Here is a 26322-nt window from a genome sequence, read left to right as displayed (position 1 = left end):
AAGTGCTTCAATGGTCGAATTGGTTAAGATCCTTTCCGTACAGTTGAGAGATTCAGATGTAAACCCTGGTTGAGATAATATTTTTCGCAATAATTTCTTTACAGTTTTCAGGATTAAGGGGAATAGTAGAGATGTGTATAAGCATCAAATAAATAATTAAATTAATTAACAATTTAATTGCGTGATATTACATTGGAACTCTTCTTTAAAACTGTGTTTTGAAGTCCGGCAAAATTGCGGGGTGCAGTTTGGGGGAATCTTGTAAATGCTTATAAATTCATCTAAAAAACGTTATTGGACACTATGTACTACTTTCGACCGGTAATGCCGTATTCAATGTTTCCATTTGTATTTTTTTACTATTGAGTAAAAACGAGCAAGTTAATAGTCAAAAATAAAAATGTTAGGGGAGTTTGGGGAGTTGTGTGCCGGCTTTTGTTTGTAAACGATAACTACCACAAAAATTGTTATTTTACGCACTTAAAAGGTTGGATTCTTTAGTACATCTGCAATTATTGGTTTAAGAAGTTCAAGAATTGAAAGGTATAACGGTTGTAAAATTTTGATATGCCTGAAAAAAAAGTGTATTTTTTGAATTTTCAAAAATTTTGGGGAGTTGTGAACCACGACTTAAAATGATATATTTTAATGATTATTCTCTATTTAAGTTGTAGTAAAAAGAAAATTAAGATAATTCTGATAAAAAAATAAAGTCTGTATAATCTGATTAGTCCAATTTGCAGTAAATACAGATATAATAACCGGTTTTTAAATTGGCACATTTTAAATGCACAGCTCAATCGCATTCATTGCAATGTATGGAGTTGTTTTTGTTCAATTTCTTCGGCATAGCACTTTTGCAGATAATGCAGAATTCTTTTGAAACAAAATTGCCCAATTTTTTATTCGAAGCGGTTGAAGAATCTACGTTTGCCTCATTTAGTTTCAAAATGTAGCGAGTCAATTTGCACCTATCGATGTTATATACTTGACCAACAGACCGAACCTTTTTCTTCTCAATCATCATCTCTTTAATGGCAACCACTATGTGTATATTAATAAGGATCGCTGGCTTACTATATTCACTTGTATATTGCGACGTGACGCTCCGTAGCACCGTTCCGGAGAGCGATAAGGTCATGGAGAATACTCTGGGTTGCGTCTCTTTCCCCGGGAGGGAGAAGGAGAAACGAGTACCCCGTTTTTGATTGCCACACCTTACCGCTCTTTATTTTTATCTATATCTGTATTTTTTCGGTAACATGTATAATTATCGAGAGCGCTAGAATGTGAGAGCGTTAGCGCAAGCCCGAGCGGACGACTCTGTTCACGGCGGCCGTCCGGAGGAAGACATCAAACGAGGAAGCCGAGAAAGTGGCCGGAGCCACACCGATACCGACACCGCGCTGGAAAGCTAAGTCGTGGTCCCGCTTATTTTTCTCGTTTATATTCCCAAACGCTTCATGCATTAACGTCTTTAATTGCAGCAAATTCAACTGGAGAAGCTCCAAAAACGAGCCAGCTGATTGCAGGCCGCTGAACCGTTCTGCCGGACCCAAAAGTCGTCAAAGGCCTGGCCAGCCCGGCGACCGCAGAAGGAAACGACACCTTAGATCAGAGTGTCAACACCGAGACAATTTTGGAGTACCTTGTTTTGCCCCGCCGGCCTGCTGATAGACGGGCAGCGCTCACAACAACAACGTGGCAACGGCGCGGTGAAACAAAGAAAAGCGACAGAATAAAATTAGTAGTACCGGTGCATTAGAAAAGGACGCGCTACCAACTGCCTAATAGAAACAGACTACCGCTTGGAGCAAAAAGGACGCACGATGGAGTAGCCAATCATCGGTGAAAATCGGCCAAGGAAGGAATTGTGACATCACGCCGAAATTCGGCGGAGCCCGGCGAGCCGCAAAGCGCGAATCGGTCCGTCACTGTCGTGCGTGCCATCATCCAAAGAGGTCGACCCAGCCGAAATCCAGCCGAAGACTACCGCCTGCCGATTTCCTATAAGCCGCCGCTCCGGTAACCATAAATTTAAGAAGGCGAGTGAGAGGCGATCTCCGTCGTCTCTGTTAATTAGTAGCGCATACCGCAATTAAGAATGAGCCATCCCGCGATTAAAAGTAAAGTTACAAAAGCGACCTTTCCAGAGAGATCGATTGCAGCCCGGATCTTGTTGTAAGTCCCTCTCAAGAATACATGCGCACCGACAGTCACCTGTACCGTCTTAGTATTAAGTAAAATTTATGTATTATACCGTGCCTGATTTTGTGAGAATCGTCGTGTCGTTGTTTTATGAGTGTTCTCGCATCATTTCAAATTGTCGTTCCGTATTATCGTGTCGCGTCGACTGGTGTTCATGAGCTTTATCGTGTTGGTGTCGGATTCTTTGTGAGAATTTTCGGATCGATTGCGTGAAGTCGTAAAAGTAGCGCGTGGAATTTGCGCGGCTCGATCTCTACGAGACTCGAGCCGAGCGGTTTCCGCGAAATTTTTCGCTCCGTGAAATTACCGCGAGTCGCATTAGCTACCGGAATGCTACAAAATTAATTGTTACTCTTGTTAATTGTCAATTGAGCTTTGCCGAAAGGAACTTTATATCATGCGAAGACCGCGTGATATTGTAAGTTATTCGTGTGCGAGATAATTGTCCTCGCCGCATGCGTTTATGTTACAAAAGTTAATGTGTCACGTATTCCGTATTCAATTTCGCCGTGAAGCATTATCTGTCTCCATCGTTTTTCTCTCATGTTAACCTTTCCGCTCATGCAAATCATACCTCCGTCGATTTAAAGCACCGCCGTTTATTTCTATCTCTTCTTCCGAATCGCTACTATTTCACCCTATTATCCAATTCAAAATTGTTGACCGTCGATTCATCTCACTGTAAACTACTGTTAAACAAAACCGCTTCTGTCACCTTATAAAATACTTTGTCTTTAATAGTTCAATTTAATTCTAGCGTTGTGATTGCGTTTTCCTCTCTCTTCCTCCCCGTATTATTAAGAACCGCGCCTCTTTGCTATATACTGAGCAAATCACAAGCAGAGGTGCTACGCCTTGTCGTGATTACGCACTTTTCGGTTTTCGTGGCACGAAGAGTCGCGCCTGGCGCCCAATTAAAGATTACGGTTTTAGTCATTCCCGTTTCCCATTTTTTAATTAATTGCGCGTACTCTCCTGCGCCTGGCGAGCACAGGAAAAGTACGTTGCAATACTTATGACACGATATGATAACTATATCTACAATTAAAACACGAAAAAATCACAAAAACTACTGAATTTACTATGAAATTGTATGCAACATCCAAATTATGCATGAATCTTTCGAAATACGCACGAAAGATGCCAACTTAAATTGAAAAAATGGCAAAAATGTAGTGGCTCACAACTCCCCAAAAGTGGTGCTCACAATTCTCCAAATGCTACATTATTAAAATAGCCGCATAGTAATTAACACATCAAATATTCATGCAAAACTTCTGTTGTACATTGAAACGATAGTTTACCAGTAATAATTTTATAATATATTTATTTTTGCAATCAGCTCGAAAAAATAAGTAAGATCACAAATATAAATGGTCGAAAAAACTTTTTAAAGGAAATTAAAAATCAAAATCTGGAGAGACTCTTAGATTGTGTGTTAACGCGACAAGTGTTAGTCAAAAAGTAAGACTGTATGGAGAGAAACATTTTACCGTAATTGAAACATGTTAAAATTTCAAATATGCCGACTTTTAGTGCTGGCTCACAATTCCCCATGACTCACAACTCCTCAAACTCCCCTGCTAAAAAGAAAAAAATCAGTGACAATTTATACATATAATTAGACGTTTCCTGATCATATTAGGATAGTTATTATATAATTAGAGTTGAAATCAATAAAATTCAATTATTCCGAGTCTGATGACTCATAATATTTTAATGATTTAACATTTCTAGAACCAGATTTGGTCGGTCGATCACCAGTCAATCACTACAATTAGGTTATAATTCCAATGTAAAAAGTCCGATTTGGACTTCAAATCCGTTAAAACTTTGAAAAAAATTTTACAATAAACTGCAAAAATAATGATAAAGCGATTGATATTTTTGAATTTTACACTCTTTAATTATCTTAAATCAATTACCTTTTAAAATTTTAGTACCTTATTTTAGTAAATAATGATTTACAAAGATTTTCTTTTTTTAAAAAATTGTACGATAGCTAAAAATACATATTTGTATCTATTAGATGATTGTTACGACAGAAAATTGTCAAACTGGTGTCACGTATTCAGTGTCTTATATATGGACTTTACATTATAAATGGCAGGCAAATCTACTTAATCGTGATAATTTAAATTAAAAACGTCCTACTTGGGACACGGTTCAATTTAGCCCAATCTTCCCTATATATAAAACTTTATTACATATTTATCTTACACATATTTATATACAAAATACATAAACTTTATCTGCACACATTATATATATATATATTTTTTTAAATATTATGGTCATTTCTTTAAAATATATTTATATACAAAAAACAAAAAATCAAATGTGTTAATTTGAACAAATGTGTTATATTGATCAAATTATAATCAAAAAATGATGTAAAGGACTTAGCTACGGAAGATTAATTTTCGGCCCCATCAATTCAATTGATATTTATTGGAATATTATGTAGAGTGAGTAAGATATGAAAAAACATATATTATATCAATTTTTGAATTAAAAATCTGTCTTATTCTCATGCCTTACTCTCATACCACCTTACATGATATTCCAATAAAAATCAATTGAATCAGTATAAGGCCGAAAATAGACTTTATGGGATCTGATCCTTTATTCGATAGTTTTGTTATCCTTTAATTGGATCTTGCTGCATATAATATGATACAAAATGAAAAATGAAAAACAAAAGCATCTTACTGATTTGAAGAATTTCTGTTGTAAGCTCTGTCGCGGTTCAAGCATTAAGCCTTCTTCGACAAAGTAATTTTTGCGACTTCGTCGTAATCTGGTGGAGCTTCGTAGCCGGGTGGATCATCAGGAATGGATATTTCATCAATCCGTACACCATCTGTAATATCGAAAACTGTCCGGAATGACATAAGAGATGTTTTGCTAGCATTAATTTGTGGGAGTTATTTATTGACAGCTTAACTTTAACAGTCAAGGTGTTCCAATTCACATTATAAACTCACGATTTAATGTATTGATTTTTTTCTTATCTCTAAAAAGAACGAATAAATTTATAAATGTGAATATATTGTAATTTCTAAAATATTTTTAAGTCGTAATAAAACAAAATATGTTTCGAACACACAAAGTATCAGGTCGGAGAAAATTTTAATAAGTACACGAAAGATTTAATTTAGTGGACTGTATTTATAACTGTACAAGTACAGCCCGAGATCTCTTTGTGAACTAATTTATAACGTTACATCGAAGGTCGTATTCCCTCCAATTTTCAGAAACGATTTCTAACGTCGATTGATGCGTTTGGCGTTTTCGAATTAGGATACCCTTTCTCTCGACATTAAACAAAGCAATAGAACACCTTTTTTGTCTGTCGCTCAACTAATATTTAGAGTCAATTGTGCGGTGACAGACTTCGCACGAACAGACGCACATGTAACGACCCGTCTTTTTCCGCGCACGGGGCGGTGCGAGCGCGACGGACTAGGACGCGGAGTGAGGTCGCCAAGAGAACTAGACTTTTTTCGGTTTAGGTGGTATAACAACAGTGAGCTTATTTCGCGTAATATATGTACAGATGCCGAGTAACGGAGTGGCTTGGCCACGACGCGCGGACGGACGGATGGCGGTGACGCTCGGACGGACGCAACAGAGCTTACAGAATACGCGCGGACGGACAGACGAGAAACGGAAGGCGCGAACGGACGAACGGTATATACAGAATGTGTTTGCCGCGGTATCGGATAGAGCTATTGACACGGCTCGGTTTGCGGAATTACGGCCTCGAGTTTTCCGAGAACTCGGAATCGGTGTTGACGCGCGCAGACCGTGGCCTTGCCGAAGGCCGTGGCCACGGCCGTGAATGACGCGCGCGGTGCGACTGTACACGGATCGCGATTCCCGACGCGAAGCAGTTAATACCGCGATGTTCGGCGGTGGTGATCGACTCACGCCAAGAGCTCTTGGTAGAGGCGCGGAACTCCACACCCCAGGTCGTGAGTCGATACCCAAGCGGGGACGGCGGATCGGGAATTGCCGACCAGGATCACCTGGTGGAGCCCAAGGTGGACTTGAGCCCGTTATATCGGCGGTGTCAGGAAGGCGGACGGCTCTTGCCAAGACTTCTTGGCGAAAGCTAAGGCGCTTAACTCCATGGTGAGCGCTAGGAGGGCTTCTTCCACGGACAGGAGAGTGGACGGAGAAGAAGACCGCTCGACTCTCGGAGCGGCGGCGCTTATATACTCGAATCTCGGGAGCAGGGACGGTGCGGGGTACGGAACGGTACGGAATCGGTGGGGGGTCTCCCCGCCGCTTGAGATCGGTCCGGCGGTCGTCACTCCGGTCGAGCGCGTGCGCGCGGAGATCTGCCACGCAGATCTCACGTGCGGATGCGTCAACGCGCGCTACGCCGGTATTCGCGTGTCTTTTCGGCGCTATGCGCCAGGTTTCTGCTGTCCGGCGGTTGTTCGGCCGGACAGCCCGGAACGGTGGACGGTCCGAGGGGGGGAGCGGAAAGGCGGTTTGTTACAAACATAACGAACTTTTCCGTTTAACTTATTTCCGATCCGCGATTTTTTTCATTACATCGAAACAATAATAACGATTCCATTGCTTCGTTAATTTCTATTCAACTAATTCGGAACAAAATATGTTGTTGAAAATCAATAAAAGATAATTATAACTGTGGCGCCTGCTAGAATACGTGCCTATCGGCGCGCCAATCCAGTCAGTTTACAATTTATAAAAACACTTATTTTGACGTACTTAAAACAATCATTGTAAATTTTTATAGCAAATATATTTTTTGTGCATATGAGAAATTTTAATTTAATTAACAATAGAAAAGCATTTTTGAATTCCTTGATTAAAAAAAACATTTTATATAAAATAAAAATTAGAGAATAAAACGTAGGAAATGCAAGTTTAACGCGGTAGTTGGTGCGTCAATAATAATTGTACATGTATTTCGCTATTAGTACATAAATATGAATACAAATATCGGACGCGTTTCGTTTCCCTTTAAGTCATTTTCAACGATAAAATTCCATTAAAATGATCGTTGTGTGATGTGGTGATCGCGTTAAATAAAAGAAACACACATTTTAAGCCTAGCATACGTTGTCTCCGACTCGAGAGCGAAAAATTGACACGCCGTGTAGTCGCTTTTTTGTGTACAAGAATTTACACATTATGGTTCATCATGTTGAGCACCAAGATAGACATATTAGCGATCATATCATAATCTGTGGTGGACAATGAACATGAATCCTCGAAAGTTATAAAATAAAAAATTCAGACAACTCACCAGCACTGTCAATTCAAGCCATTTTTAAGGTGTTGACGTCACATCGTAATAAATTAACACAAATTTAAAAAAAGACGTCATTAAGTCGGAAATAATAAAACTAATAAATATAATAAATAGAATGGTACAGAGATAGTCAATGTTTCCTCGTCAACCGCACGAACACAAATGAGCACGAAATAATAGCCAATATGTATCAGAGAGGTCACAACCTGTCTAAAATCGCCGAGTAGGCATGGTCAAGAAAGTCCGTGTCTGTTTGTAAATTTAGACTCTCTCTCTCTCTCTCTCTCTTTCTCTCTCTCTCTCTCTCTCTCTCTCTCTCTCTGAGATTTAATATGTAGCATCTTTGAAGTGAGCCGTTAAAAAATATTCTTTTTAACATCAAAAACTTGAACATTAGTCTAGTTTCCACCGAGGCATTAATCCGTATCCAATTCGGTGTAGAACCAAATTGAAGTCGATGGAAACATGTCGGATTGAGCTCAGTTCACTCTTACTTCAATCCACAAGTTCTAGTGGAGTTGCAGCGAATTGAACCCGATAGAAACGCTTGCAACTAATTAAAACTGAATAGTGACAACCTGTATTTATCTCATTCCATGTTTGTGGGTGGTGGGTGCTGTAAAAAAGTCCAAAGAGGTTAAAAATCGCATATAATTTATCATAGAAATTTAATACAAATCTATAGGTTCAGATAAAATTATATAAAACAATTCTATTCTATTTTAATATATATATTCTATAAAGTTAAGTTGGTCCTACTGAAATATCAATCGTCTTCACTTCTATTCCACTTCTAGTGGAAACAGAACACTAAACTTGACCTGCACCAAAGTGGAACCAAATTGAGCGTATCGGTGGGAACTAGACTATTGTCCCAATCAAAATCATGACCATAATGCATCTATGATCAGTAATAACAGAATTAGTTGTCGTGTTTCTACGAATATGTTGGCGGTGTTCTGAGATTCTCGTGTTTAATTGTCTCCCCGTCTGGCCCACATAGGAAGCATCGCAGTCATTGCACAATATTTTATACACGTTCTTTTTGGAGATATTCTGGAGAGGATCCTTATGGACTTTGATAAAAGTGCCGAGTTTGTTGAGACTGTAAAATGCACATCCAGAGTCAGTATTATTTGTGATGCCCCTGAATTTGTTAGATACTGAATCAATAAAAGGGATCGTAAATCAATTTTTTGTTTGTTCAGATTCAGAATTATTAGTGAAATTATCCTGTTGGGTATTTCAATTACGGATCAAACTTTTTAATCTTGTTTTTATAATTTTAAAAATAAAATTTAACGGATAGTCATTACTTAAAAGAATGTTTACTACTGACTCTAGATTTTTTTGATGAAATTCAGGATGCGAAAGAAGGTTTTATCAATCATGATAACACTTCTCTTTTGTGAGAGTGGATGCTGAGACAAAAAATTCAAATGTCTTTCTGAAAATGTAGGTTTGTGAAACCAGTCAAATTTAATCTTATTGTCAAAAATTAAAATCGTAGTGTCTAAAAAATTAATTTTATCACCGCTGTCTTCAATAGTGAATTTTAACTTTGGATGAATCGCGTTGAAATTACTCAATAACGTATCAATGTACGGTGGTGACACCGCTGTGATAATGTCGTCTACGTATCGGTAATAAAAGGCTACAGGAAAATCAATTGTCTCGAGCACCTCACTCTCAAAATCCTGCATAACTAAATCGGCAATGATAAGCGATAGTGGAGAGCCCATAGGAGTTCCGAAATTTTGTTTGTAATATTGATTGTCAAATTTGCAAAAAGTTGAGTCAAGAACAAAGCAAACGGCGCCCACGAATTTGTCTCAAGAAATCTTACAATATTGCGAGATGAGATTCCATCTCTTGTAAATACTGTTAACAGCCAGTTCTGTGGGAACGTTCGTAAACAATAACATAACTTCTAACGATATTAATCGGAAATTACTATTAATTTGTGAATTGTTCAATTTCTTTACAAGCTCGAAGCTGTTGTCAATGTGCCCACGAGCTGGTGGGATATTAGTGGAAAGTATTTTATGTAAAAACGTTGCCAACTCATATAAACTGTCAATCAATGACAATCAATGTCAATCTCAATGATCCTAAGGGAGCAGTTTGCCTTGTGTACTTTCGGGAGACCGTAGAGATTAAGCTATCGCTACAGAAAATTCTTTTGTAATTAGAGTCTGAGATATAATTCAGATTCTTCTACTTTAACAACAACGTTCTAAGCTTACTCGTCAAGTTTCTTGAAGGATCTTTTTTGATTATAGTATAAGTCTCATTGTCCGACAACATCTCATTTAATTTATTCGTGTAATCATCTCTGTTCAAAGCAACCGTAATATTACCCTTATCAGCCTTTGTGATTATCAAATTCAGATTGTTTTTTAAAAAACTTTTAGTAATCTTAACTAAATTTGAAAGTTGTGATTGATTCCTATGAGGAGAAAAAGATAAAAGATTGTAAAGTAAAGGAATGGAATGGTTTCTGACTGCCGTTTGTAGTGAACCCGGAAATTTTTTGATATTCCGTTCAATATTTTTTATAAATTCAAATATAACAATTTTTTGTTACTAATTGGTAAGGAGAAATTTTCACCAAGCTGCAACAAACATTATATATTCATAGGTATAACTGTAGATGACAGATTCAAAAACCATTTATTTCTGATGGTAACAAACAAGGGAGGAGAAATATTGTTACAGAAAGAGGAGGGATCAAGGGAAATAATGAGAAGGTCAGAGGAAATGGAATCGGATGATACTGTAGAGACTGTGTTGACGTTATTTAACAAATTTGAATCATGTGGACATTGGAAAGTTATATTATTATTACTCCAATAATATTTAATCCCATTGATATTATTGTTGTGGATTTTCTGTTGTTTGCTAAATAATCAATTTATTTTTTTGTCCAGTCTATGTTGTTCATGAGCAAAGGAGAAGTATAAACTCCTTTCTTGTTTAGAGAAAAACGAGTTGCATATATTGATCAAAACAGAGCGAGAGATGCAGCGGACAAGTCAATAAATTCAAATTCTTGAAAAACGTAATTTCCTATATGTGTCAGTTAATTCCAGTTTCAAAATTCTTTTGACGCATAAACTTTTCACATAATTAAATTTAGACAAAGAGCAGTGATGGTGCCATTCTAAGTTCAGATTTTGTATGCGAGATAAGTGTGTCGGTATAATGTTAAGTCGTATACAGCAATTAATAAATCTGATTCGCAGTTGGCAACGGTAAACAATTTTGCGGTGCTTAATCCAATCTTTTAATAACACAACGGAGTGCCTATCAAATGTGCGCGACATAAAATTAAAAAAAAGAAGAACTCATTATATTACGCATTATTTTACCTTGCTTGTAATCAAAATATTTAAGATAGACTCGGCAGTATTAAAATTAAAGAATAAAACGTAGAAAATGTGAGTCAAACGTGATAGTTGGTGCGTCAATAATAATAGTACACGGAAAAGCAACTACATGGCGTGTCAATTTCTCGCCCTCAAGTCGGAGACAACGTATGCCGGGCTTAAAATGTGTGTTTCTTTTATTCAATGCGACCACCACGTCACACAATGATCATTTTAATGAAATTTATCGTTAAAAATGACTTCAAGTGAAGTCGAAACGCGTCCAATATTTGTATTCATATTTATGTATTAATAGCAAAATACATGTGTAAAAGTAGAGATGGGGAAACCATCTCCCTTTTAAAATCCGCGGTAATTCGAGGAATGTCGACCGGCCGCCTATCCGAAAAGGGGTCAGCAGGTAACAAGAGGCAAAGAAAGAGAGAGAGAGTGAGAGAGAGAGGGAAAGAGGGGGAGAGAGAGAGAAAGAGAAAGAGAGAGAGAGTCAGAGATGACTCGAAAATTTTGGAGAGAGATTGAGAAGGAACGGTACGATCATTCGACATATTGCCAATTTACGGAAAGAGAAACAACTTAGAATAAGAAGAAGCAGTGCTTTCGATTTCTCGTTTTATAGGTTTGTAAGATATGTGAACCGAGATGTGAAATGCGCAGCACCGCGTTTTCTCATAGGCACAGCGCTACCGCATTGATAGGTTAAGAAGAAAACTGTCTGTAATGTTACGTTTTTTTTTAAATAAAACCTCGTTTTATAGAGACATCGAGCGACCCATTTCCCATCCCAAACAGAATTTAATAGGAGTGTGAATTCCACTCTTACACATGTACTGTTATTATTGAGGCACCAATTACCGCGTTTAATTCGCATTTCCTACGTTTTATTTTCTAATTTTAATACAGCCAAGTCTATCTTAAATATTTTGATTATATTAAATAATTAAAAATAGTTTGAAAATTATAATAATAATACGTCCGTGGTTCAGGAGGCGTAAGTTTTTATTTTAATAACCGTTATCACCAATTATCACGTCCGCGATTCGAGACTGAGGCATAATTTTTTGATTTTGGGTTAATTTTGGCCGCTGTCACCAATTGTTACATGAGTGGATGTTATGCCCATCAATATAAAAATTATTTAAGAATAAAAAGAGGAAAGTAGAGTTTTAGTGATTGTGAATTAAAGAAAAGATTGTGATAGGATTTTTGACTGACGTGACTGAGTATGCGTGGAATTAGGTAAAAATGTATGTACTCGTATTGCTGTGTGTATTATAAGTATGTTTATTTAATGTATGAAAATACAAAATAGGTGTATATACTTGTATGAATTTAATATAAATAAATGTTCGTGCGCTTATATAAATAAAAAAATAAACGTTTTTGCGCTTGTATAAATGAGAAAATAAACGTATGTATGCTTGTATAAATAAATATGTTCGCTCTAGTACAAAAAGTTTATGAATAAATATAATGACCCGCTGGGAGTCTCTTAATATTATGACTTACAATTATATTTCTCATAACATTGTTATTCTTGGTTTTGCACTCGAGGCCGGTGCTGGCTTCCTTGTCATGATATAAAGTGGTAATGATCGGATCGGGATGCACGTGGGGACGAAGGTTTCTCTGGCCACTTGTTTCTTTGATAGAGAAACCAGCGGTAAGCGAATCCGCCCTGCAATTTACCTTGGGAGGGGGGGGGGTGAATAGAAGGGCACATGTATTGATAGAGTAGATGTGTTTATTTTATTCTGAATTTTTCTTAGCGATGGAAGAGGCAGCAGTTAAGAGGTGGGGAACGCTGTTGCTGGATTAAATTTCGCACAAGAGTTCAGTTCTTTTTCTAAATTTTTTAGAAAAACTCGGCGTCTGCTTTATTTTCCGTGATGCGTTTTTTCTCCTTTTTTGACCCTTTAAAGGGTTCTGTTCCCTTAAGGTGAGCGGGGCCCAGGACAAGAATAAGGAGGGTAGTGAGGAGTCTTTTACGGTCAAGTTGTAAAATGGCTTGCATCGAGATCTCCACTCAAATCAACATGCATCACAGCAAAGGGGCAGTTCTGTCAAGGAAACAAGCTATGGTGCACACAGCCATTTCAGTGATACAAGAACCTTGGCTTGTCCGAAGTTGTAACAGTGGACTGGCAGCATGCGGAAGAATGTTCAAGTTTCCGACAGCAACCCAGAATCTGCATGGCGGTGAAGAGTATGAAAGTCCGACTAATACTTCATTTATGTTCTAGGAATGTAGCGATTGTCGAACTAGATATTACCGATGTTTTGGGAGGTAAGAGGAAAGTAGTGGTGTGCTCCGCGTATTTTCCTCACGATGAGGAGGATCAGCCACCGCCGGAATTGGTGATAGTGGAATTTTACCAAGAAAAATGGCTTCTTTTGATAGTGGAGTGCGATGCTAATTCACACCACACAGTCTGAGGAAGTACAGATACCAACGATAGAGATAGAAAGTTGTTGAATTTTCTAGCGTCAACAGACTTGGAGATTCTCAACAGAGGTAACGAGCCTACCTTCTACACGGCGGTGAGGAGTGAAGTTTTCGATTTTACTGTCTGTTCTAGGCAGGGATGGTACGCAAAACAGAACTCGCGGTTCAAATGTGTGAAAAACGATTAGCTTTGCGTCAGAGAACAAAAGTCAGAAGCAAAGTCATATTTAAATTTTAAATATAGAAATAAAACTAAAAGCAAATGTTATACATTTAATTTTGCGACATGTGCAAAACAAAAATAAATAATTAAAGTTTTGTATTAAGAATCAAAATTATATTAATAAACATTTTGCTTTCGCATTTAGTGTGAAATTAAATGCGTCAGCATAACTTGGTTACCAAATCAACAAGATAAGGGAAAATAAAGTAACGAGTATCATTAAAACTTATTTGTGTGTATGCGTCCTTAATAATATGTGAGAAGTTGCGCAGTTAATTTTTGCCTATGTAAATTATTTCATGTTCAGATTTTTTTCTCGATTCTTCTCGACATTCATGACAGGTTATGTTAAGCTAAAATATTAAGCTAAACTAACAGGAAGACGTCCTTCCTTTTAATCAAAAATATTTTAAATTTAATTCAAATACGGATTACTCCATGTACAATGTCTTAGTAAAAGATCCAAAGACAGGAAAAGAGAAACAATGCAAAAAGTTGTTAAAGTATTTATACCGTTTAAAATATAGGGAATTTGGACTATTAACCCTTTTTTATATTAACCCTTTGCACTCGAGGCCTTTTTCGCTTGGGCAAACCAACAACTCTAGACGATTTCGATTATATTAGGAAAGCATTTTACAGGTACTTTAAAATTATTCTATACTCAGACAAACGTATACAAATAATAAAATTTCATTATTTATTTTTACATTGAATACAACAAAATCTGTTAAATATTATACTCTATAATTAGATTTTGTATGATATTTAGTGAAACAATCTCCAAGATGCATCCTAAGTTTATCCGGACACGTATCACAATAATATCAGACTTTTTGTCTACCGCCAGGCTTGTTACGGTCAAAGCAAACTTTGCAGTCCCTTTTTGGCCCTTTTAGAAAAATATAAAGCTTTCCATTTAGTCGAGATTCATGGGTGAGCGACGTCGACGCTTGCTCATGATGCTAGCGATATGGGCCCCTCAATTGCTCCACAAGTGATTTTACAAAGCGCAAGTGGTTGTGTGGCCTTTCCGTTCTTCTGTTTTCTAATTTATATATCAGGATATATGACTTGATCAGACAAATTTCTATGCCTCAAAAAAAAAAGTTTACGCCATTTTAGCAACTTTCGCAAAAAAACAATATGTCGATGCTAGTTGATCTGCCCGATCAACATTACCCATATATTTTATATAATTCAATATAATGTTTGGTTTTCTTATCAACATTTCCACACTATCTCGTGCCATCTTCTTGACTATCTTCATTTCCGTGTCACCCCTAGTTGTCAAACAAGTGACAGTCCTTTTATTCTTCCACCCTAAAAGTAAGGTGTTGCCTTGTCGGTATGCTACCGTGGATTTTTTTGAAAATTTTGGCTTTTTTTATTTCTGTGGGCAAGTCTTTCCTGTTCGTTAGGATTGTTCCGGTAATATGATATTTCATTTTGGCTAATTCTTGAGCTAAGGCATAGCTAATGTAGTACCGGTCCGTGTACATATGATGCCCCTAAGCACTTTCTCTAATAACATTTTATATAACTGTATTGGAATTCTGGAGGTAACATGTAAATCAGGTCTGATCAAGAACTCGATTGTGAGTGATGTATAATAAGGTAAAATGCAACAAACGTAGCTAGTGTTTGAGTCAGCAAAAGTGTTCTTATACTCCATTTTGTCGGTTTATTTAGATTATACGTTGTAACAAACCACCTTGTCATCACACCCCGGATCGTCCATCGTCTCACACTATCCGGCTGAACATCCGCCGGACAGCAGCAAAAGGCGCAATGCGCCAATAATATTTTTTACGTTTGCGCGCGTTTGAACGAAGCATCCGCGCAACGGCAATCTCGGCGCGCGTGCACAGTCGTCGCCGATCTCGAACGTTTGAGATCACGCCGCTTTTCCGTACCCGATTTCGAGTGGCGGGGATGTTGGTTTCGACCGTTCCCCAAGCATCCCTCTACCACTCCAGAGGTTGAGCTACCTATCGAGCACGTCTCCGGGTGGCGGATAGGAGAACGGCCGGAGAGGCCCGGTCCCCCGGGGATAAAATCCTGTGTGGAATCAGGGCACCTTCAGTTAGTGGCGGCTATTACTGGCCTCCCAGGTGTAAAACCCTGCGTGGGATTAGGAAGGCCGCTACGGCGAACCAGCTGCCTGCCAAGCCAAGCTGTAAGCTATCGTGGCGACGGTTGTGTGGCACTGAGGGAGCAGTCTCTCGAACGATGTCTCTGGGGCATCAGGCAACACCTCGGAGTAATAGTCTTATCCACGCATGCGGGACTCTGCGTAGGCGGACCTTTTGTTCCCTTGTGGGACTTTGCATGGAATCTTTCAACCAACTCAAAGACGCAGTGATGGAGATGGAGGGCTCGCAGTGCGAGACCTCCAGTGCGGATACGGCGGAGGAGAGTGCGGACGAAGCTCATCTGGGCTCTGGAAGCGCCACCGCCGCCGTCTCTGGTACACAGGCGTCGGAGGCAAGTGCGGATAGGGTTCGTCTGGGCTCCGGAGGCGCCACTGCCGTTGTCTCAGAGAAAAGCTCCGTGTCAGCGGCGGGCCCTCTTGGCAAGAGGAACCGCTCTGGGAGAAAAGGAGGGCTAGGCGAGAACGAGAGAGGTTCCAATGTGGGACCTCCTCGGGCACCGCGGTCCCCTCGGTAACAACGCCGAGGGAGAGGGAGGGGCTCACCGGCGGTAAACGCCTGAAGGGTCCCATGAACACTCCCTTATCGGCGGAAGAACCCGCCAAAAAGCATAGGGCTCAGCAAGTTGGAACTTATGCAGAGGCGGCGGACCCTTTAGCAAGGGTTATCATCCCCGAGGGTTATCCCAAGGAGGAAATCACTGCCGAGCGGCTGGCTTTTTTGAAGCTGGCCGTGGGCAGGGTAATCAGTGGGATCCGGGAAGGTCCCATTCCATGCTTCCAACGCACCTTCCTTAGGGAAGGGGCCGCGGTAGTACTAGGAAAGGATGAGGCGTCCCTAATCTGGCTCACTGAGCAGATGGAGAACATTTCTCTCTGGGATAATCCCAAGCTCAAGGGCCCGGAGGTGTTTTAAAGGCAGTACAGGGCCGTAGTTTGGATCCCGGGAGCTCCCGATGAAGTAACCGCGGTCCTGGAGCGGTTGGAGAGGCAGAATCCTGGACTCAGCACTGGGAGCTGGAAAATTATGAGAACGTAGGGGCTACCAGAGATGGTAGGAAACTGGTTCTCAGGATCCCAGAGTCCAGCGTTCTCAAATTGAAAGCGCTTCGACTTCAAGCCTTACGTCGGGCTTGACCAGGTCATCTTTAAGGTGAGCAGGGCCCAAGGTGGGGATAAGCGGGGGTGAGAAAGGGCCTCCTACGGACGAATCGTAAAGTTTGATCGTTCCGGAGTGACCTTTACCCAAATCAACTTGCACCACAGCAAAAGGGCCTCGGCAATTCCGTTAAGAAAGCAGGCTGCGGTGCACACAGTCATTTCACTGATACATGAGCCTTGGCTTGTCCGGGGCCATATCAGTAGCGTGTCAGCATGCGGGAGAGTTTTTAAGGGGGAACACCACGGTGACGGTTTCAAAAAATCGATTTTTTTTTTGCATTTTTGTGATGTTTGGAGTCTTAAAAATATGTCCCTATAATATTATGGTGAAATTCGTAACGGAACTACAGTAAATATGTCATAGAGTAGAACTTGGTGAGATGCCGCTAGTAGAACCGGCCGCGCGCTACCTGAAAAGATTCGGCAGTCCCCTTGATCTGTCTGTAGGGAGTTTTACCGGTATTCTTTTGTTGTCTACGTGCTTGAATTCTGTTGTATAGTATGTACATATGTTTTTGTGACGACCGTTAAGCGTGTAAAAGTAGTCTTTCGGCAACCTTCGAGGCGCAAGGTTCGTAGCAAACGTTGATTTGAAAATCTAAGAGTTATTTGGTTATTTATTTAGTTTATTAGAGATATTCATTTTATGTTAAAGATGGATCGAAAAGGCAAGAAACAATCTAATCCGAAACCAACTAAAGACGGCAAAAAATTGAAACGTCCTCTGAATCGATTTGAAATAGAACAAAATGTAGGCGACAAAAGCACGTCATCCAAAAAATTGAAAACCGTTGATAAGAATATTGATATTGATCCAACAATATCATATAGAATTTTAAATTTTTTCTCGGTTTTTCCCGTTAAGGCAGGATTTCTGTGTTGCAAAACGTGTGGAAGTGAGATAGAATTTCACGAAACAAGTAAACGTGGCCTCGGATTTAAATTAGTTATCAAATGTAAAGAATGTGATCCGAAATACATCGAATCGTGTCCTCTTATTTCTAATGCATATGAAATAAACAAAAGATTTATATTTACAATGAGGTTATTGGGAATCGGATTGAATGGAGCAGAAAAGTTTTGCGGACTAATGGATTTGCCTCGACCTATCTTCCGTTTCTTCTATGACTCTCTCGTGAAACAAATCCACACTGCTGCAAAATCGATTTGTAATATTTCATTAAAATCTAGTGCACAAGAGGAAAAAAATGAAAACTGCAGAAGCATTAAATGTTCAAGAGACTACAGAAATTACAGTATCTGGTGACGGAAGCTGGAAAAAAAGGGGCTTTAGTTCGTTGTTCGGCGTTTCATCTCTGATCGGTTATTATACAAGTAAAGTGCTCGATATAAGTGTAAAATCTTCCTTTTATAAAGCCTGCACTTTTTGGGAAAAACGAAGCAATACTGTAGAATACGAAGAGTGGTTACAATCTCATACAGATGAATGCACGGCAAATCATGAAGGCTCCTCTGGAAAAATGGAAGTCGATGGAATTTGCGAAATGTTTCTAAGATCCGAAGATCTTCACAATGTTCGATATATAAATTATATTGGAGACGGTGACAGCAAAACTTACAAAACAATCGTCGATTCGGTTCCGTATCCTGTTACAAAAAAAGAGTGCATTAACCACGTACAAAAAAGAATGGGCGCAAGGTTACGTAAATGTAAAAAAGAAAATAAAGGATTAGGAGGTAAAGGAAAACTTACAGCGAAATTAATTGATGATTTAAGTACTTTTTACGGACTAGCTATTCGCAGACATCAAAATTCTGTGGATGAAATGTATAAAGCAATTTGGTCTACTCTGTATCACAAGAGTTCATCTGATGACAATCCGAAACATGATTATTGCCCGGAGGGGCCAAATTCTTGGTGCACTTGGCAGCGAGCAAAAGCTGTACGACAAAGCGATTATACACACAAAACACCGCTTCCTGATGTAGTCATTGATGCAATCACTCCCATTTATAAAGATTTGAGTGATAAAAGGTTACTTGAAAAATGCTTGGGAGGTTTTACTCAAAATAATAATGAGAGTTTTAACAACATGATTTGAAGCATCGATCCAAAAACAACATCAAGTGGAGGTATAGTCGTAGAAATCGCTGCAAGCATCGCCGTTTGTATTTTTAATGATGGATACACCGATGTATTAAAAATAATGGAGCTGCTGGGAATTAGAATTGGACTGTCAGCATAACAATTTCGCGACTACAAGGACGATCAACGGCTTTCACTTGCAGACCTCCGAACGCAAGCGGCGACGCGTGAGGAAAGATTGCGAAGAAAGCAAAGCAGAAACGAAGCCGAAGAACTAGCTATTGCTTCAGAAGGCACTTCATATGCACCCGGATTGGACGCACTTTGGTTCGTTACAAAATTTTATCGTTTTATATGAACCAATTAGTTGTAAAACTTTAAACGCGTTTTTCTCGAAACCACGTTTTCGTAACTGGGCGCTCTCATATCTCGGCCAATTTTTATCCGAATAACTTGAAATTTGGACAGAATGTTTACAACAAAATTGTCTTCAGTTGCACGTACGGATTTTTCAATCGGATTATTAGTTTTTGAAAAACAATTAAAGAAGTAACGAATTTTTGTCGAAAAATCGAAAACTTTTTTTTTAAACAGTGCCATTTTGTCAAAAATTATTTTATCAAAAAATCCGTACGTGCAACTAAAACTACATTCATATACTTTAAATCAAAATTAAAAAAATTTATTTCAGAGCTCCCGTTCAGATGCAGCACGAGCGCCCGTGCACCCATGTTTTTTCAGACGAGGTGCACATCAATCACCATAGTTATTATAAATATGAATATTATTTTATGAAATTTTTTTTGTAACATAATATAAGTATGTACTTTTAACATATATAGTTTGTAAATTAAACAAACTATTAGATAATGAAAAAAAAATTCACGAAAATAGCCTTTTTTTTCGGCCGTCACCCTGGTGTTCCCCCTTAAGTCTCCGACGGCCGAAAAGCCCAGAGACTGCGTGGCGGTAAAAAGCATTGATGCCCAACTAATTCCGCATTTATGTTCCAGAGATATGGTGACGGTCGAGCTGGATGTCGCCAATGCTTCAGGAAACAGGAGGAAGGTGATGGTGTGCTCCGCGTACTTTCCTCATGATGAGGGGGGTCCGCCGCCGCCGCCGGAACCGGTGACCAGACTGGTGGAGTACTGCCAGAACGGCTTTTCTTGATAGTGGGGTGCAATGCTAACTCGCACCACACGGTTTGGGGAAGCATGGATACCAACAACAGAGGTAGGAAGCTGTTGGAATTTCTAGCGTCAACAGACCTGGAGATTCTTAGCAGAGGTAATGAGCCCACTTTTTGCACGGCGATGAGAAAAGGTTCTCGATCTTACTGTCTGTTCTAAGTGTATATTGAGAGACGTGGTCGGATGGAGGGTCTCGTGTGAGCCTTCCCTGTCGGACCATAAGCAGATCATCTTTAGGCTGGCATGGGCTAGAGGGGAGGTGGCAAAGTTTAGGGATCCCAAGAGAACCGATTGGGACTCTTATCGGGACGACCTGAAATGTAATGTCCAGGGCTTTCCAAGGAGGCGCGGGACCGAGGAGAAACTGGAGCTCTATGTGAATTATCTGCAGAGGGCTCTGGTTGAGAGCTACGAAAAAAACTGTCCAGAAAGGGCGGTTAAGAACTCCAGGGGCAACTCCTGGTGGAGTCCCAAGCTGCAAGAACTCAGAAGTGTGGCTCAAAGGGCCTGGAATAGGGCCAGGAACACGGGCCGCCAGTCAAACTGGGAACTTCATTTACGGGCCCAGAAAAACTATAGGGACTCTGTAGTGAGGGCTAAGAAAAGGGTGACCAGTGAGCGGTGTCTAGTACACTTGCTGGAGACCAGCTTTCCGGGCTTTTGCGGGGAGCACGGAGAGCTGTTTGACCATGATGCGTCGGGCTCGCGTAGGGCTCGTAAAGCGGATTGGAAATCAGTGGCCAGCGTCGTCAAGCCCGAAACAGTAAAATGAGCAGTAAATATCTTCAAATCCTTTAAGTCGACGGGACCAGATCAGGTCTTTTCGGCTCTTCTTTAAGAGGGGCTGGAACTGGTCGTGGGACCTCTGACAAGGACACTGAGAGCATGCTTGGCTCTGAGCTACACACCTAGTGCATGGAAACTAGCAAGAGTGGTGTTCATCCCAAAAATGGGAGGGGCAGGCTCCTGTTACGCTAAAGACTTCAAACCGATAAGTCTGACCTTGTTTCTCCTGAAGACTCTGGAGAAATTGGTCAACGTGTATGTGAGGGACGTTGTTCTTCAACGACGTCCTCTGCACTACGCACAGCATGAATACCACATGGGCTACTTCACGGAAACAGCTCTTCATGCGACCGTGTCGTTTATTGAGAGGTAGTTGGAAAGGGGCGGTTATGCGGTAGGCATATCCATTCCTAGATATGTGCTTTTAACAACACCCCGCACAAAGTAGTGTGTGAATAAGCGTTGCACAGGAGTGTGCCGAAGAAACTCCTTGAGTGGATCCGCGGCATGCTAGGGCGACGGGTTGTAGCTTTGCTAGGAACAACGAAGGTTAGTTGATGGGTGGAGAGGAGGTGCTTTCTCGACTGTTATGGTGACTGGTGGTGGATGGGCTGCTCAAGAGGCTGAGCGAGAGTGGCTTTGTTGTGCAGGGCTACACTGACGACAAGGCTCTGCTGATGCAAGGACCCTTTCTTGGACCGCTTTTAAAGCTTGTGCACAGTGCACTGAGAACGGTAGAGCGGTGGTGCAGAGGGACCGGTTTGTCAGTGAATCCGCTAAAAACAGGGCTTGTTGTTTTCACACGCAGGCACTATAGAAGGGCTTATTTTTGAAGAAACGAGACTAGTTCCGGTTGAGTCAGTAAAATATTTAGGAGTGATCTTGAATAAAAAGCTGTCTTGGAGGGAACATCTCGACAATCGCTGTAAGAGCTTGTGCTCTTACTTCTGGACGTGCAGAAGGACTTTTGGCCAGACGTGGGATTTAAAACCTAGGATGGTTTACTGGATCTATATTGCAATACCCAGGTTTACATACGCAGCAGTTGTGTAATGGCCTAGGACGCGGAAGAGGACGGCCGTAGTCGAGCCGGAGCATGTCAGGGCTCTGATTTTAAGAGAAGCTCTGGATGCAATGCGAACTACGCCGGTAGCAGCCATGGACATTCTGCTCGGAATTGAACCGTTTCACCAGGTGGTGGTGAGAACGGCGACAACCGCTGCACATTGACTAGCCTGTGAATTGAAATGAAGGGAGGGGACCACACACACTAAGTTCCCTAGTGGCATTCTGACTGACTCTATCTTCAGAATGAGGCAGAATAGGATGCCAGCGGTTTGAGGCTTGGAGAGGCGCTTTAAAGTGCATATCACGGAACTTGAAGACTGAAAGGGACCCGAGGCACTGAATCGGGCCTGGGACGGGGACATCTGGTTCATAGACGGTTCCAAAACGTACACGAGCTCTGGTGCGGGTATCGTTTGTCGTTGGGGGAAAGTGACGGAAAGCCTGCTTCTGGATGGGTACGCCACAGTATTTCAAACGGAGATCGTGGCGATTCTAAGATGTTACTAGCTGGTCCTGGAAAGGAAGGAAACAATTGGGCACGTGAGAATATACTCGGATAGTCAAGCTGCTATCAAGGTGGCTCCGATTTGTACCTCGCGGTTGGTCTGGGACTGCAGAAATACTCTGGAGGAGCTGGCGAGAAATAAAGAAGTTATCCTGACCTGGGTCTCCGGTCACTCGGGGATCGAGGACAATGAGAAAGCTGATCGACTCGCCAGGGCCGCATAAAAAATGGAGGTGCTTAGGGCGGGACCGGCGCTGGGGGTTTCCTTCTGTCTAGGCAGAAGGAGGATCCGGGCCTGGTTACGGGCCGAACACCTCGAATACTGAAGAAATGAGTTGAGGATCAAATGTTAACCGGCCCGGGCTCTGCTGGGAAAAACACCTAGTGAGGGCCTATCCGGGGACATAAGGTCCTTGAGTAAAAGAGACGCCAGGCTAGCAGTACAAATACTGACTGGCCATGGGGCCCTCAATTACCACATGCACAAACTGGGCCGATCCAAGACGGCCGAGTGTAGGACTTGGGGGAAAGAAGAGGAGACAAGTCTCCACATTCTCTGTGATTGCCTGGCCTATGCGGGGTTGAGGCTAAAACTGTTGGGCTTGGTATTTTCCGAGCCAGGGCAGATTAGCGGGCTACCGATGAGGGACCTGAATCAGGGCTCCCGTAGGTGGCAAAGACCGGAGGGAGACACAATGGACGGTAGTCTGCGTGCAAGAGGTGGATCTTCGACCCGAGAATCGCCCCCTTGGTTCATTATTATTATTATTATATCCCTCTACCACCGAGCTCAGGTATATAAGCCACGAGAGCACGCATTTTGTGGCTCTCTTCTTCCTGATCCGTTCCGACCAAAAGAAGCATTCAGGTCCAGAAAAGGAGTCAAGCGCCTTGGCTTCCGCATAGTACTTTTCGCTCGCGACCGCTCCTATTCCGCTTTTCCGTCGAGTATCGTGGGCTCAAACGTACTTGGCCTCCGGCAAGCGATCTTGCCTGCTCAACATAAAGCCCGCTCCAACTTCTGCTCTCGGCAACTTTTTACGACCAGGGGTGCGGAGATTCCGCGCCTCTATCAAATGCTCTTGGATGTTGCCATCCGCCGGAAATTATCAGCGGTATTAACCGCCACGCGTTGCGCTGGTTTTGCGATCAGGCCTGGGGATCAATCACGTAACTTTTTTCCTAGGGTGGAAAGATGAAAAGTGAAATCTCTAACCATTGAAATTAATGATTAAAAATTTCACTTTCCACCCTAGTGGAGTCGTTTGTTTTGTAGCCATCGGAAATCGATGTAATTTGTTCGTTCAAAATCGAAAAATTGAATTCGTCTAAATTTGAGCTAATCTGATCATTATCCATCTTTTTAGGGCTCAATTCAAAAACTTTTATACTGCTATTCTCACTGCCACGACTGTTCCAAACAAATGCTATGCTGAGACTATTTTGACTAAAAACGCAGACCGAGCCTGGTCAACAAAAATAATTGTAAGAAGATAAGAAGATTTTATCGCACATTTGAAATAAACATATCGAGTTCCAAAACACCATACGGTGTTTCTTCGAGTGGATGCATCAAATTGGCTGGGTGCAATAGCGGCGTCGCTCGAGTGAAAGTATCAAACCAGCCGGGCGCCGCAGCGGCACCGCTCGAGTGCAAAGGGTTAATATTTAAATAATATATGCACAAATAATACCATAAATGGACCTTTCTGGATTATAGTATGGAAATATTGTATTTTTAACTCTGTCTCAAATAAAATTTAGAGATTTACTTTACCTTAATAGGGACAACATTCAAAAAAATTAGAAAAACACATTGTCAGAATGCATCCTGAAAGTGTTGCATGTATAAATATTACTGCTGAAAAAATTCGAAGGGCCCAGATGAAAAAAAAAAAAAAATAAATACTGAGTATTGTAATCCACCATATACTCATGCACATTAAAAACAGTATGTGTTATTGTTATCTGCGAAAATTATATTTTAGTATATTGTAAGAAAGAAAGGCGTTTACATTTTATTATTTTCAAAATGGATTTTTTTATTTCCATACAGCACCAAAATTTTTCAAACGTGTAAAATAATTTAACTAAACAAATAAATTGTTTCAGAAAAATTTCAAAATACATCTGTAACGTTTTGTAGATACTTCTGGAACAGCAAAATATCCGTAATTTTTATAATGAAACCTGGAAAAAATATTATTGAAAAATTATTGAAAGTTTTCTGAAATGTTCTTGATCTTCTCTTCTAAATAAAATAGATTTAAACATTATTTTATATTATCTTCTAAATATAATAAATTTAAACATTATTTAACAAGTATTTTAAATTTGAATTACTTCAAAAATAGTTTTATTATATTCAGATTATAAGTATTAAAAATTATAATAAAAATTATGTATAAAATATAATTAATGTTTTTATTCCATGTTTCTATTTAGTATTTTGCAATCTAATTAATATAATAAATGTAAATATGATTTTTGAAACATTTAATAAAAAGAATCAATAGTACATATATGTATATATGTATATAAATATATATATATATATATATATATATATATACATATATACAGGGTGATTTAGAACGACCTATGTGTCCCTGTAAAGACGTGTTCTTGGATAAATTCTGAGACAATTTTTCCTGTACAAAAATTCCGATACGGATAAGCGCCCGCGGTGAACGGTGAGTTGCGCCGCCTTTGTCTACTATGTGTACACGGCCCGTGATTTGCTAACTTTATCCTATTATTATTCAAAAGTAAACGTCGGACAAAATTTTCGTACAGGAAAAATCGTCTCAGAATTTATCCAAGAACACGTCCCTTTATAGGGACACATGGGTCGTTCTGAATCACCATGTATATATATATATATATATACAGGGTGATTCAGAACGACCCATGTGTCCCGATAAAGACATATTCTTGAATAAATTCTGAGACGATTTTTCCTGTACGAAAATTTTGTCCGACGCTTACTTTTTGAATAATAAAAGGATAAAGTTAGCGAATCACGGGCCGTGTACACATGGTAGACAAAGGCGCCGCAACTCACCGTCCGACGCGGGCGCTTACTCGTGTCGGACGGTGAGTTGCGGCGCCTTTGTCTACCATGTGTACACGGCCCGTGATTCGCTAATTTTATCCTTTTATTATTCAAAAAGTAAGCGTCGGACAAAATTTTCGTACAGGAAAAATCGTCTCAGAATTTATTCAAGAATATGTCTTTACCGGGACACATGGGTCGTTCTGAATCACCCTGTATATATATATATATATATATATATATATATATATATATATATATATATATATATATATATATATATATATATATATATATACCGTCTAATTATTAATGATTGTTACAGCGTTTTACCCTAAGAGGATAACATACCGACAGAACACTGTAATATACTCAGCGCTCGTTAGATGACAGCTGCGGCGAGCAGTTGTAGCGACTTAATGTATAAATCACTAGATTTATTCGAGATTGAAAGATATTTATTATAAACGTGTTCATTCCTTGACAGTCAATATATTAATAATAAAGTAAATGTTTTTAACAAAAGATGTTTAGTGTGTTGCTAAGTAACAAGTGTAGAAAGTGTAAGTGTAAGAATAAACAGTGTAAGTGAAAGAGTGTAAGAACGCCACAGTACTCCCCCCTAAGCGACAACTACGTTGCGAAATGAACTTTCTTCTTAGCCGGGTAAGTTCTTAAAGGTCTTGAAACAGGAACAGAAATAGAAGCGGGAACATCCAAACTGGTTACAGGTTCCGTAGAGGAAGAGCAAGGTAAGGAAGTAGAAACTGCAGAAAAATCTTCTCTAGGAAGAAAAGCT

At 40.1% G+C, this 26322-nt stretch overlaps 1 protein-coding gene across 4 annotated transcripts in view; it reads right to left on the bottom strand.

Moving 5' to 3' along the window:
• Positions 1 to 641: 641 nt before the first annotated feature.
• Positions 642 to 26322, bottom strand: part of LOC105202597 — a 190588-nt gene continuing 164907 nt past the window's right edge. For 2 of the 4 annotated variants that reach the window (XM_039447542.1, XM_039447551.1), the window contains one exon: positions 4507 to 5086. In XM_039447542.1, coding sequence (XP_039303476.1) covers positions 4965 to 5086 — 122 coding nt within the window. In that variant the 3' untranslated portion in view covers positions 4507 to 4964. Of the gene's footprint in view, positions 3792 to 4506; positions 5087 to 26322 lie in introns of those variants that run through there. The other 2 variants (XM_039447546.1, XM_039447554.1) reach the window with 2 other exon arrangements.

This window comes from Solenopsis invicta, chromosome 1 (assembly GCF_016802725.1).
Source record: "Solenopsis invicta isolate M01_SB chromosome 1, UNIL_Sinv_3.0, whole genome shotgun sequence".
NCBI lineage: Eukaryota > Metazoa > Arthropoda > Insecta > Hymenoptera > Formicidae > Solenopsis > Solenopsis invicta.
This window is presented reverse-complemented; position numbering and strand designations above follow the sequence as displayed.